Source organism: Oreochromis aureus, linkage group 19 (assembly GCF_013358895.1).
Source record: "Oreochromis aureus strain Israel breed Guangdong linkage group 19, ZZ_aureus, whole genome shotgun sequence".
NCBI lineage: Eukaryota > Metazoa > Chordata > Actinopteri > Cichliformes > Cichlidae > Oreochromis > Oreochromis aureus.
Genome location: NC_052960.1, coordinates 3,401,845 through 3,415,842, shown reverse-complemented (window position 1 = coordinate 3,415,842; position 13,998 = coordinate 3,401,845). Strand labels below are relative to the sequence as shown.

General features: G+C 45.7%; 2 protein-coding genes across 4 annotated transcripts in view; one reads left to right on the top strand and one right to left on the bottom strand.

Moving 5' to 3' along the window:
• Nucleotides 1–5,010: 5,010 nt before the first annotated feature.
• insm1b (insulinoma-associated 1b) lies at nucleotides 5,011–7,929 on the top strand. Its single transcript, XM_031728078.2, has one exon. The coding sequence runs from the start codon at nucleotides 5,361–5,363 to the stop codon at nucleotides 6,828–6,830; it is 1,470 nt and encodes a 489-aa protein (XP_031583938.1). The 5' UTR covers nucleotides 5,011–5,360; the 3' UTR covers nucleotides 6,831–7,929.
• A 1,634-nt stretch (nucleotides 7,930–9,563) lies between these two features.
• The window catches only part of ralgapa2 (Ral GTPase activating protein catalytic subunit alpha 2), a 99,056-nt gene continuing 94,621 nt past the window's right edge, over nucleotides 9,564–13,998 (bottom strand). For 2 of the 3 annotated variants that reach the window (XM_039603125.1, XM_031728076.2), the window contains one exon: nucleotides 9,564–12,183. In XM_039603125.1, the coding sequence (XP_039459059.1) occupies nucleotides 12,023–12,183 (161 nt within the window). In that variant the 3' untranslated portion in view covers nucleotides 9,564–12,022. The remainder of the gene's footprint in view (nucleotides 12,184–13,998) is intronic. The other variant, XM_031728077.2, reaches the window with a different exon arrangement.

The following is a 13,998-nucleotide window of genomic DNA, read 5'->3' as shown; positions in this document are numbered from 1 at the left end:
AATGGATAATAATCAATAGATAACGGATATGGCCCATTAGGTCTGCCAGAGTCCATCTTTCATGCTCGTAGATGATACAGCTGCTGTCTACACTTTCATCAAGATAATGGCAACCTCATATATGGAGTCTATGAGGAATGGCCTTGGTTTCATTTCTCTTATAGAGTCATTATCAATATAATCTTCAGGGAGCCAGTGAGTTAGAGAGGATGAGCCTTTTTTTGTTGTCTACTTGTGTAATGTATTGACTACTAAGCTAAATGCCTGTCAGTGAGATCCTTTATACGCCGGCTGCTCTCGCTGCCGTGTGCGTACCTCCTCCGCTTCTGTGTATCTGTGAGGTGCGTGAGTGCATGTGCGTCTACATGAATGTACCTCAATTTGCTCCTCTTTACCCCCATAGTGCAGCTGTGCCTCAGAGAACTCTTGTAGAGTAATTGAATGAGCTGGGGCAGGGGTGGGGGGGAACCTGTGGCAGTGAATGTGGTGCCCGCTGGCCTTATTATCTGTAATACGGCAGCCGCTCTGCCTGGGCTTTCTCATCCACTCATGAATACTGAAATGAATGTGATGGACGTCAGAGGTGAACGCAGAGGGGAGAAACGGGCTAGAGCCTGTTTTAATCAGCTCCCAGATAGAACAATCACTTTATCCACCTCCACCGCTCAGAGGTGAATTAGTGTTTAACATTCCAGGGCATGCTTTCTGACAGGGGACTCCACCCCAAACAACCAATGGACTGCAGAGATTATTGAGAGACACTCTGATGTTTTTGATGAGTAAATTAGAGCTAAACATGCCCCTGGGACTCCAGCAACTGATGCCTGATATGCAGAAAGACCTCTTTTTAATAACAGGCTCTTTACAAGGGAGGAAAAAATCTGGTGTTGTCCCTTTGAAGCCTTTGTTCACATGTCTGATCATACGATGTTTGATATAAACACTAAAAGCATTCGTGGCGTTCTCGGTTATTCACCTTGGATTTCATCATAATCCCCCTCTAAAGATGCACTGCGGCGTATATTCCAAAAAGACTATTTTACCAGCTCGCTCCACAGAACCTTTTTAGAAATGTCATTTAAGCCAGAAAACATCTGTCTGTGCTGTCATAAAGTCATCAGCATCACCGTCAAATGTACAGATGGCATCAGGGACATTCCCAGTCAGGTCCACCAGGTCCATTAGTCTTAAGCTCAGAGCTATACCACTTTATGGGGCTTTTCACAGTAACCTGGTCTCATGGGCATCCATCCAAAGTACACTTTAAAGTCTAGACAGTGACCTCCGTGCTGCACTCGTTGCTAAACAGCCAATTTCCCCATTGATCCTCTGGCTCTACCGTCTGACTTCTTTTCCACAAACCTTTTACTATTGTTGCTCTTTACAGGAGCAGTTTGACTCCTGCCTCGCAGGGACTTGTTGAATTCCCCCACATCGCCTACAGATGGTTTTCCAGGTCACACAGGACACAAACTGTGGAAACAGCCACAATGATCTCTGGTCAGAGAGCAGGAAACTAAGGTTAGCCCGCATCAGAGATGTGACCTTCAAACAAAGTACTTCAAGCACTAAGATCCTTCAGTTTAAAGTCAGTATCTGGAAACTTGAATACAAAGCTGTTTTGGAACTGCGGTTATTTTTTTAAAAATAAATTTATTTTCCTACAGTGAGGGAAAACGCACGGACTAACTTAGAGCTGGAGACGACAACAACAATAACGCATTTCATCCATTGGCGTGTTTCAAACACTCGAGGTCATCTTACACAACCCTAAACAACAAGAACACCGTTAAAAGATAGAAATAACTGAAAAAGTAAAACATAACAGGATGTTTACAGCTGACATGCAAGTGAAAACAGGCGGGTTTTTGAGCTGAGATTTGAACTGTGACAAAGAGTCAAGCTGGCGAAGGTGTAGTGGTGATGAGTTGCACCACAGCTGAAAGTTCGGGCCCCCGTGGTGTTAGGTTTGAAGTGAGGAGCAGTCAGAAGAGCAGCTGAAACTGAGAAGGGGCGTAAGGGTGAAGGTCTGAAAAATATGGGGATGCCAACTCAATGAGAGCTTTGAAGGTATTGAATAAGTTGAGGAATATGGAGCCGGTGAAGTCGGATGACTGGATGAGAGTGAGGTAAAACACTGTTTCCCTTGATAAAAATTGTGTCTGTGTGTTTTGAACAAGGATATTAAAAAACAAAAAACAAAAAAACAATGGCTTCATTAGGCTCTTTTGTTCTGCTGCATCTCTGTTCTATTGCTGGTCTCTGCCTGCTCTCAGCATTGGGGACAAAGGCTGTAGCCGAGGCTGTGCTGTGTCCGCAGCCAGTCTGATTAAATCTGGATCCCTCGCTGGCTCTCTCCATGGTGCTGAAAAAGCCCTCTATCAGATTACAACCAGCCAGAATAGGAGCTCAGCTAATCCATTACAATAATTGATTGACAGTGCATTGAATGTGGCCCTGTAGTGAGCACCAATTACAGTCACGTCCTATTGCACTTTCAAATTGGCTTTGATTGGCACAGCACATGGAGGCAATCATTCATCAGGGATGTACAGGAGGTGTCTGTACAGCTACAGCGAGAATAAATGTAATCCAATCTGTGTGACATGACCAAACGGCTCCAAAGCTCCGTCTGTAATCACGAGTAATGCTGAACACAAACTATGTGGTGATGCCTTTTAAAAGATCATTTCTGTTCTGGTGACTGGAGGTAAACTCTGCCTGTGTCACCGAGTTTAACCCTTCATCCTGTAGGTGGTGCAATGAAGTAAGAGCTGAGCTCTGATGCCAGAAGCTCAGAAATGGACCAGTATTCAAATCAGACTTCTGGTGATGCAGTTAAGCCATAAACTAACAGGCCTACAAAGGTTTAGCAGTCATTGTAAGAGCTTATTTGCAAAAGGATGGACAAAAAACAAAACAAAGCGTGCCATTTGCAAAGAAATGTGATTTAACCTGAATGAAAAAAACCCCAAATGTACTTATATATTTTACACTTTTATCTATATTATATTTCAACATAAACATCACAACCTGTAAGAAAGAGACAAATTCGAGCAATATTTGGACTCCTATAGCATGCCATAAGGTTAAAAGGATGGAGTTGGGCCTGCGTTAAAGCAGCTGCAGCTGTATGTTAATTAGGCGCCTATGCTTCCCGTCCGCGCAGGGCAGCACGCGCCACTGAGCAAACACGCGCATGCGTCGGTACGGCCAAGGCCAACACACCGGCCCACGCGCCCCACAGAAATTATCTCGGGGGAAAGAGGAACTCGTTAAAATGCCATCAAAGCTTGTAGTCCCAACAAACCACGACTAATAGACGCGCAGGCTGAAAGAACAACAAGTTACAGAGCGGCGGAGGAGAGCGTGATGCAGCAGGGACAGAAATCAGGTTTTAGAGAGGTTTCTCATTTAGAGAAAATCTATAATTACCTCTGGGCCAGTCGATGAAACCCGTGAAAACAAAACAACATACAAAACAACAAAAAACGATAAAACCCCAGCTACGATTAGATGAACGACACGTTTAAACGTGATTCTAAGAGAAAACTTCAAAATCGTGTTCAAACTTTGTCACTTACTGAAATAATTTAAAGGTTTCCCGCAGTTTTAAGTGTGCCTCATGGGCATTTCAGACTTTGTTACATTATTATTCAGCTAATCTATCATTTAACCATTTCCAACAAACATAACGGTGTGTTTTCAGGCAGGTGAGGAGGCACCGGGGCACAGAGGCCTATTGAAAGCAAGGCACAGGCCTGCGGCTCGGCTCCGATTGTGCAATTATTTGACTTGGTCATACTGCAGCTTTATGCAAATGAGGGGAACAATGTCCGATGATGGAGATTAATTCCTCCCTGGTCTGCCGACTGAAAGGGAAAAAGAATGCACACTCTGCCAAGTGGCGCACTGCCGCATACATTTAGCCATTATGGCGAAAAAAAGCAGACTTGCTCACAAAATATGAGAAAAATCGCAGAGCGTTGACGGTGAAGAGAAATAGACAACAGTGAGGTCTGTCTTTGTTAGATGGAGACGTGCTGCGAAATCAGTCAGTTTAACTCAAGCTGAGTTTTGCTTTGAGACATTTGAAAGTAAATCAAACCGTTCAGTTTGTTAAAAACGTGAATTCGACACAATCCAAACTTAGATTAGCTTCTTCCAGCAGAATTGTACTCAACTTCTAACATCCCGAAAACACTCTCGGGCTACCCAGCAGCTACATCAGCCACATTTTAGCTTTGAATATCTGGGCAGCATTTTTCCCCAACACGAAATTCGGCTTCGGCCTTCTTTGTCTGGAGCACTGATTCCGCCCAGCACGCGTCTAGCTGTGGGCCAGATTGGCCGTGAGTCCCGTTTCACAGTTAAGAGGTCAATTTGCCTTTCAAACGGAAAAAAAAAGAGACAGGATATCCAAGCACGGGCAGACGTGGCCATTGTGCACAAAGACCAGAGGGCCTTCTTATTACTTATGTATGCAGCGAGATGCCTGATTTATATGTCGAGTTAAACTACCGAGACAGACACGTGCCCTAAAATAAAGAAACACTCCCTCTGCAGTGTTTATTCAAGACGTAATAAAATAAAGGTCTTTAAAAAGTGTCTTTAGGTCGTTGATGTGCCCGCGGAACGCGCGTAAAGGTCACGCGTAAACGAGTCAAGTGCGTGGATAGAAAAATGTTTAGTCTTAAAACAAACTGGATGACTGTGCACTGCAAACACAGTTTTACAGCCGTGTGTGAGGCGAGCCTCCTCTCTGACCAACACCACAGCAGACATGTAAAGAAACACACCTTTGGGTTTCTGTTTAACCAAGTTCGTCTCACCCCGTTTTAATTCGAAATTGTGATAATTGTGGCGATGACGGACATTTCCTTTTGGCAACTCCAGGACCCCCGGAGGAGAACCACAAAGCAGTGGCACGTGTGCATTTGTGTAGGGGCCCATCAGACCGTAAAAAGAGGAGGGTCCCGGCGTGTGCCTCTGTCGGGGAGGGGCCGAGCGCACACATTAATGTAATAAACCGCCAGTACATCTGCTAAGCTATCTGCACATCCTCCAACGAAATCCAGCAAACCCAGGCTCTGAGCCCTCCCACAATAAAACCCACTGGGATCTTGGTTTCATCCGATTGGTCGGGGATGCTGCAACAGGGGGGGCGAGAACAATAGCATCATTCCGGCATAAAAAGAGTGGAGCTATGCCTTGGAGACGAAAACATTTCAGCAACAGAGGGATCGATATACTGGGGAGATAAAGTCCCATAAGCCTCTAGTGTTGCCATATTTTTCAAACCTGGATACTCCAGATTTTACCCACCTCCCCGAAGTGCCTTTTCGCCGTTCCTCGCCAAGATGCCCAAAGGATTCCTGGTAAAAAGAAACAAGAAATCTGCACATGTTTCCTACAGGACTCGGTCAGACGATGATGACCTCCAGGAGCCACCCACCCCAGCTGCCTTGCCGAGTCACACGGACCCATCCCCGCCGATTTCAGTGGCGTCCAGTCCGGACCGCGCCTCCGCATCGCCGGATTTCACCGCAGCTGACGCGCCGGTGCCAAGAATGGAGAAGCCGGCACAGTTCGGCAACCCAGAAGCGGTGTGCCAAGCCCTCTACAGCCCCACCCGGCCCATTAGCAAGGAGCACGACAGGGGATATTTCGAGCGAAGTTTCAATCTGGGCTCGCCTATTTCTGCCGAGTCATTCCCAACACCCGCCTCCCTCTCCGGTCTGGATCACCTCTTGTACGCCCCGGTCGACCTGAAAATCGGCACCAGCAACAGCAGCCGCAGCGGCACCAGCACCACCACCAGCAGCAGCAGCAGCAGCCTCCCGGGACCAAGCAACCGGGTCGGCACCAAAAGACCCGCAGCTGATGGAACGGAGCGCAAATCTAAAGCCGCATCCAAAAAACCCAAAGCCATTAGAAAACTCAACTTTGAAGACGAGGTGACGACTTCTCCGGTGCTTGGTCTCAAAATCAAAGAGGGGCCGGTGGAGATGAAGCCGCGGGCTCAGTCCTCCGCAGGAAACAAACCTCTCGGGGAGTTCGTGTGCCAGCTGTGCAAGGAGGCGTACGCGGATCCGTTCTCCCTGGCTCAGCACAAGTGCTCCCGCATAGTCAGGGTCGAGTACCGGTGTCCTGAGTGCGATAAGATGTTTAGCTGCCCGGCAAACCTCGCCTCTCACCGCCGCTGGCACAAACCCCGGACCACTGGCGCGCCCGCCATGCCACCCGCGCAGGGCATCAAACCTGAAATGGCCAAAATGCCACCACTAGGTGTCAAGTCAGTCTCCGACGAAGCCAAAGACATGAGTGACAGAGACACCCCGAGTCCAGGTCTGTCCGAATCGGGTTCTGAAGATGGCTGCTATGACTGCCAGTTCTGCGGGAAGAGGTTTAAGCGGCAGGCGTGCCTAAGGAAACACATCATGGGACACCAGGCCCTGCAAAAGAAAGTGCTGGAGGAGCACGGGTTTCAAACCAGCGACCGCCCGGCAGAGCAGGCTCCGGAGTCAACCACCTCCTCCTCAGCGTCATCATCATCATCCTCATCCTCAGAGGAAGCCTCAAACCAAAGCCCCCTCAATCTGAGCCCGGTGGACTGCCTGCTGTGCCCGGTGTGCCGGGAGAGCTTCACCAGCAGGGCCGGCCAGGAGAGACACCTGCGCCTCATGCACTCCTCCCAGATTTACCCGTGCAAATACTGCCCCGCCACCCTCTACAGCTCGCCGGGGCTCACCAGGCACATAAACAAGTGCCACCCCTCGGAGAACAGGCAGGTGATCCTGCTCCAAATGCCGGTGCGCCCCGCCTGCTAAAGACAACACAGAACTCGTGCCTTTGATGGGGGAAAATTAAATAAAAAATAATAATTAAGAAGCGGATAGAAAAGTGGCTTTGGGGCTTAAAAAAAGAAAAGAAAAGAAAAAACAAAGAGTTTGTGCTCACTGCCATAAGTTTAGGCCAATGAAAGGCAGGGCGGTTTAATGTTTAAGTGGTGTCTTTTCCATGCCAATCAGTGATTGTTGAATGCTTCTCTCTATATTTGAATTACATATAGGCCTATTTTGAGATTTTCTTTCTCAAATTAGTTTATCAAGATTAAAAAAAAAAACGAATACAAAGCGTTAGTTTGACTGTTAAAGGGTATTTTTCTAGGACAGCACATGTTCAACGATAGCTTCTAGACCTAAGAAATGTCTTAAATTTCTCAGAAATCCTTTTCCCCATCAAAGCCTGTTGACTTCACCGGCCGTGATTGCTCTATCACTGTAGCTTTACGCTAGTTTGTGAATGACAGAACTTACTTTGTGTTGATGGAGAGAGAAAAAAAGAGTGACTGAGGAATTCCCTGTTTAGTAGAACCACAAATGCCTTTAGTATACAAATAAGCCTAGTCCGAAATAGCCTACGTACACATCCAAATCCCGCTGTATAACTGCCTTAAAAAAAAAGTCAACATAGATTGTTTTAATTTGAATGCTGGCACATATTTTATTATTATTATTGAAGATTGTTGCAATATTTGTCATCATATGTTTATTTATTTATTTATTCTAATTATTTTATGTAACTTATTGTTGTGTTTGTCGTGATTTTTTCCTGTGAATCGTTCTGGCAGTTTACATGTCGTATAGCCAAATCTTTTTTGTGTTTTTTTGTTTTGTTTCCTTTTGTCAAATTTATGAGTTGTGATAAATGTCGTGGGTCGGGTTTTAATCTTCAATCTCCACAGCTCTTGTAAAAAAAATTAAAAAATAAAAAATAAAAAAAGAGGAAAAAACGTAAAGCTCTTAACTTAGATGCAATCTTTTTTAAGGACAAGTTATTTTTCTTAAATGTTGGCTTTTATAGCGCTTTGATTGTATGTGTATATCGTTGTTGTCTATCGAAATAAAAATATTTTCCAAAGGACACTTGGTCTCAAGACGCTTTTCACACAGACACCAATGAACTTTATGTCCAAACAAAACTCCTCGTGTTACAATTATTACTAAATCACAATGAGCTCGTGGCTCATTCTGGTTTTGCTCCTGAGTCGTTTTGGGAAAGCCGAGAAGAAATGTCAAAATGCCCACATGCATCAGTCGTTTTCTTAATTTCAACCCGCAAACTGCGCGGTGCGCACAGGAACACACACCAAAATAAATCCTGCTCCGTTCCTCCACACATATTTTAAACTCTATTCGACTAAAATGTTCTAAGGGAGGCATCATTTTTTATGCCTGATCAGCTGATTTGAAGTTGATTCTGACAGCAGCCTCCTGAAGTACAGGAGCGAGATGACAAATTGTTTAACTTTGACAGTGTGAAATTAAACCAAGTCACCTTTCAAAACCTGTAACGGCTCCTCTTCAACACCTCTCCCCCACATGGTGACACTCCAAAACGAGGCGAATCTATTTAGTCGTCTTTAACAGGGAGAAAGTCCAACTCCTTTGGCTAAACCCCCTGTGCCTTCGACATCAGACTTATTCTGCGTAAATCATCGCTGCGGTGGCTCAATAGACGCCGTTTCGCTGCCCCAGTGAAGCACTTAAGGCCTAATCATAAATTCACCCTCTTAATACCACGTCAGGACATGACAGCAGGACAAAGAGGTGGTGGATCAGAGCTCACCTCTGCAGCAGTAAAACATCTGTCTGCTTTGGAGAACTCACACAACTCGATTTCTTTTCCTGCTTCGGTGGTTTTCAAATGATTTAGGACACATCAGGGCACAACTGGCTTCAAAGCTGACCTCCAGAAACCATAAAGCATTAAGTTAGTGTTAATTTAGCAAAAGACACATATAGCTGACCTCACAGGCCGATCAGTGACGACAAAAAAAGGTCAACTGAAAGACTAATGTGGTGTAAAAATAAATATATATATTAAACATACATTTAAAAATAACACCTCTTCAATAACTAATACTCCTCACAGTCTCTTCCTGCTTCTGCAGAGTTCTTGTGCTTATTAAAACTCCTGCAGCGGTGCAAGGCCAAAGAGAAGGCAAACTTCTTCAGTGTTACCCCCTCCTCCTCAAGCCCCTCCAGGCAACACTGACAATACATTAAGAAAGAGCGAGATTTGAAGTGTGAAAATTGACTGCAGCTGGCAGTGTAACACATGGAATAACACAATTTGGTAGTAATCACAGGGATGTCAGCCTGTTCTGTCGTAACGTATCTCAGAGTCGGTGACAAACAGGCAAACAGTGCCGAGCCGGGTGAAAATGGGGCAACATTAGGTTTCTTTCTCACGCATGCACAATTTAAGGGCTCCAATTACAGTCAAGTACTTTTCTTGCGTCTTTATGTGGCCCAGGAGAGGCAGGGCACCTGTAGGTGCTGCAACCAATTGCACCTGTACCTCCTGGTGGGGTTCCATTATGCTCCTCTAAGCAGGGCAGAGCAGCAGGGGAGACAGATGGGAGGAGGGTCAGATTACTCCTGCTGCTGCCAGCATGGCCAGGCCAGGGTCAGAAAGCCCATGGCAACAGCACCATCATAACCACACACACAAACCTTACAAATCTCCACATCATCAGAAAAACAGCAAACGACAGGTAGAATTTCAAATTGATTTAATGAAATGTTTCAGTTTTCACATTTCTAATAAAGATAGCAGGACTTCGGTCATTAAAAACAGTTTGATATGTTGACAAGTAATGATGAAAGTTTCAAGCTTTTACCCCTCTTATACAAAGATTATATTACAGGCATTAATATATTTATATCCAGAGTGCGATGAAGCCCTCAAATTTGACACAATGTACAAGGATTTCTAAAACGAGAAGGAGAAAATAACTAAAACTAAGACTATCTCAATTTCTTCACGCGTATAAGACACACAATCTTATCTTGGTCCGAACTAACGCCCCCAGTGACTAATCCTCGGGAAGGAAGGCGCGAGCCCTCCTTTTAACAGACACATTCTATAAGCTACAATCTTTGGATCAGCATCATGGTCAGTTCCTTCAAGTGGCTTTGGGGAAAATTAAAACCATAGATGTGATCCAGGCCTATATATCTATACATTCCTCAAAAACAACAACAAATAAAATAAAGAGAGCACAGATCTGTCAGTCCTCCTGCTGCGGGGATTCCCCACATCCTGCTCGGGGAACGGACCAACAGGAGGCGAGATGGTGAAGAAACTGACAGAGGAACGCAGGGAAAGTAAGGCATAGTAGTGCAACAGATGGGGGATAGTGTTGCAGCTTAGGTGGAGCCCTCAGAGGGTGAGAGTCTATAGTGTGTTTATGTGAGTGAGTATGTTTGCGGGTGAGTGGGAGGGAGGGGAGGCGGGGGACACCTGGCTACCATGACAACCCGAGCTGGCAGGTTGGAGGAGTGCGCGAGGCGGGCTGGCTGTTGCTAGGAGGACTGTTAAGAGTTCAGCTCTGGCATGCCACCTAAACCCAGTCCCCTCCTCCTCCTCACCGCCACCCCCTCCCGTGGCCTCAGGAGGCCATGACATGGGAAGAGGATCATGGGAAAGAGGAGGAATGGATGCCACTGGCACAAAGAAGGTGGAAGCACACCACCAATAAATAAAGACCAAAAATCCATCTGTTGCTGTTTTCGTGAGACGTGAACTTTAGAGACGCAGGGGGAGGAAGAGACTTTTTGTTTTGATTTTTACTCCTGAGGAGGAGACGGGACGCTGAGATTTGATTGTGGGGTGTGGAAATAATGTGGGACATCATCTTAGAAGACAGACATTACACAGGCACTGTGAGAAGCTCCCTCACAAACACAATCTCGCGCGCACACACACACACACACACACACACACACACCAGTGCATGGAGTTACCTGAGGCTCTGACGGCATTTTTCCTTTAAACACCACACGAACACACAACACTGCAAAAAATAATTCAAATAGTCCATCCAACAGACTGACATCAACAAATAATATTTAAAGCAATTTACATCCAAGAACAAAGAAACATTTGATGTTAACTGACGAGAGCGAGTGCAAAGAGCGTGGTCGGTGTGTGTTGGGAATGTTGGAAATGTTGGAATGTCGATGTCTCGGCTTTACAGGACAGGGAAACTGATAGCAGAGGAAAGAGACAGCAGGAACTTATTCAATTACCGGACATGAGCCTATGTTAACGACATCAGAAAACAATTACAAACGCAGTGTTTTCTCATTCCAGCGCAGTTGCATAAATCAAATAATGACACGATCCATTGGAATTCATTTAAAAAGGAAAATTAGAGTGGTAAAAAAACCGAAACCCAAATGTCATTTCAGCTCAAGTTAGAAAGACGTCATCGATTGTCCACTCCGAGTTCAAAACAATTAAACAGCCTCTGGCTGCACATGCTGCAGGGATCCCGTGTACTATTGCAGCGAATGCGAAACATTCAGGGGAGGCTGTCCCCATCCATCGGTGCTTTTCCCTGCAGGAACATCATTCCCCAACGCAGATGGGACGGCATCACACTGCCGCTAACTGAAATGGCATCTTTGACACAGAGAGGCTGTGGCGGATGCAAAAAGAGGTATAAAAGGCAGACATATTTATAAATGGATACCAAACTCTTGTGCAGTTTTAGCGTGGTGTCATTTACAGCTGTGTCATCAGTGCTTTGTTACATGAAGTGCTGGGACAGAGGAACTACAGAAACAGGGTAAAACAGTCTCCCATTACCTTACTACAGTAAGAACTTTAAGTGTTTTTCTAGCGCACGCGAGCACTCTAGAAAATGAGGATAAAATCATCGCAGGTACCTCCTATGCTGAAACCAACGAACATAAATAGCTTACTTTCACGTACACACCCGTCTCAGTTAACACCACAACAAAGTGAAATGTACTGACAAAGAAATCAATGATTGCCACTTAAATTAAAAATTGCCGTATGCTCCAGTTAATGTTTACATGTCACAAAAAGGAAAAAAAATGAAACATCAAAGTAATTTCTTGCAGTCGCAGCTGGGTTTGTGAGGTCTTTCGAGAAAAGACTGAAGGCGGCACTCGGGTAGGGGGTAGAGGGGGACGGGCTGAAGAGCTCAGTTGGAGGATTTGCTTATAGCGCTGGCTGATCGGCGGAGTTTCCCGGAAACTCTGTTCTTTGTGGCACGGGGCATGGTGGGAGACACCTGGTCGACTGAGTCTGTCGTGGTGGTGGTGATGCTTCCGGCTTCGGTGCTTCCGCTGCCGGTGAAGGACCCTGGGAGAGAGAGATGGAGGAAAAGTTTGTAGACAGAAGCACGACAAAGAGAGAGAGACAGGGAGGGTTAAATGTGGCGGGCGTTTATTTGATTGTTTTATATCCCAGCATGCTCCATCATGCACGCGGCTGCTCCCACAACCAGGCTCACCCAATTCCCTGGATTTCCACCAACATTCACAAAAATACCAAGTTTAGAATAAAAGAGTGTCGGGATTCGAGTTTGCTGCAGAGCAGAATTCATTGGAATCAAGATGGTGCATCTCAGAAATCACATGCTTTTTTCACATGCTGTAGAGAAGCAAAGCTTGTTAAAAGAGAAGCCGCCTTTATCCCCAGCAGTTTTTTTGCCTTTTATGATGTGAAAAATGAGGCAACCTTTGTAAAAAAAAAAAAAAAGTATTCAGTTCACAGTGTGACAGCAGAATGCTTTGAATGAAAATAAAATTACACATTACGCTCTTGTTGTGAACATGTGGAGCCTTCCTATTGTCAAACATTTTCCTTTTCCACAAAAACTTCACTTCAATGATTATGGCAAACGGTAATAAGCGGGGAGGTGGGCATGAAATGCTGGCGAGGACAATCAAGTATTGTGAACGCCGACTTCCTCGCTGTGCCCCTGACCAAACCCCAACTACGGGCGCCCCCGCTCCCACCCCGACCCCACCCGCTTTGGCCCCATGCCTCGAGTTTAAACAACTTTTCTGCTTTGTTGAGGTGGCATCTGGTTGCCTATTTTCTTTCCTATCCTTTTATTTCCTGCCATTTTTTCGGAGGCATCTCAAGTTGCAGCGGCTAAAAGGAATGGCAGATGGCTGGAGTAACAGACACTCAGCCGCACAGTGGACACCAGCAGCATCCAGAGCCACGGCTCACAGAGAGGAGGCTGGGCCGTGGATGAAACGCTGGGTGTGGGTATTGTGAAGGGCTAGAGGGGAGGTGAGGCAGGGGGGTCTGAACATGCATTCTCAAATCTGCATATGAATATAAAAAAAGAAAAAAAAAAAAAGGATAGGGCTTGGGGAAAAATGTGAGCAGGACGAATTCTGCATTCCCGTATTGTTCTCATTCCTACAGTAAACTCTTGCAAAATGCATCCGCTGGAAAAACATGACTATTAAAGGCAATCCAGTCAACACACCATTAAAGACGCGCTGCACTAAACAGTCATCGCTACCACTGTGGCACTTAATGACTGCGGTTGCATCAGTTTCTAAATGATGTTCTTCACTGTATGGCCTTTTGTAAGAATTAATTTTCCAAGTAAGCTACTAAGTGGGGAAAAATAACACAGATCCAGAAGAGGCTAATGTGTCATCATTATCGTGATTACAACCCGGCACGTCCGCCCTATACTCGGCCAAAACGGCCGTACGCCGAGCCTCATTTCTGACGGAAAGAAGAGAGGAGAAGCAGAGGGAGAAAGAAAACAAAGAGACTCTTTAAATGGCCCTGCTATCCCATTGGTCCCCACTGCAGCAGTTCAAACAAGGCTTTAGATGACAAAGACGTCTTCCAGTGCGGCAGGTGTTAGTCTCAGAGTCTGCCCCAGGCAAACAGGCACACTCCAACAGGAGGAAATGACAGGGGTGGGGGTGGTGGGGGGATTGAGGGAGGAAAAAAAAAAGGAAAGAAAGAAAAAAAGTGTTTGCTGGGGGAAGAGATAAAGGCGCGCCACATGCAGAAGCGAGGGCCAGAAGTGTAGCCGTATTGTTCATGCTGCTACTTAGTCAGGTGCTAATTGTCCCCACCGTGCATCACTCTCAATTACCAGCCTGGCCTAAACAGTAGGACATACCCCAAATAAACAGC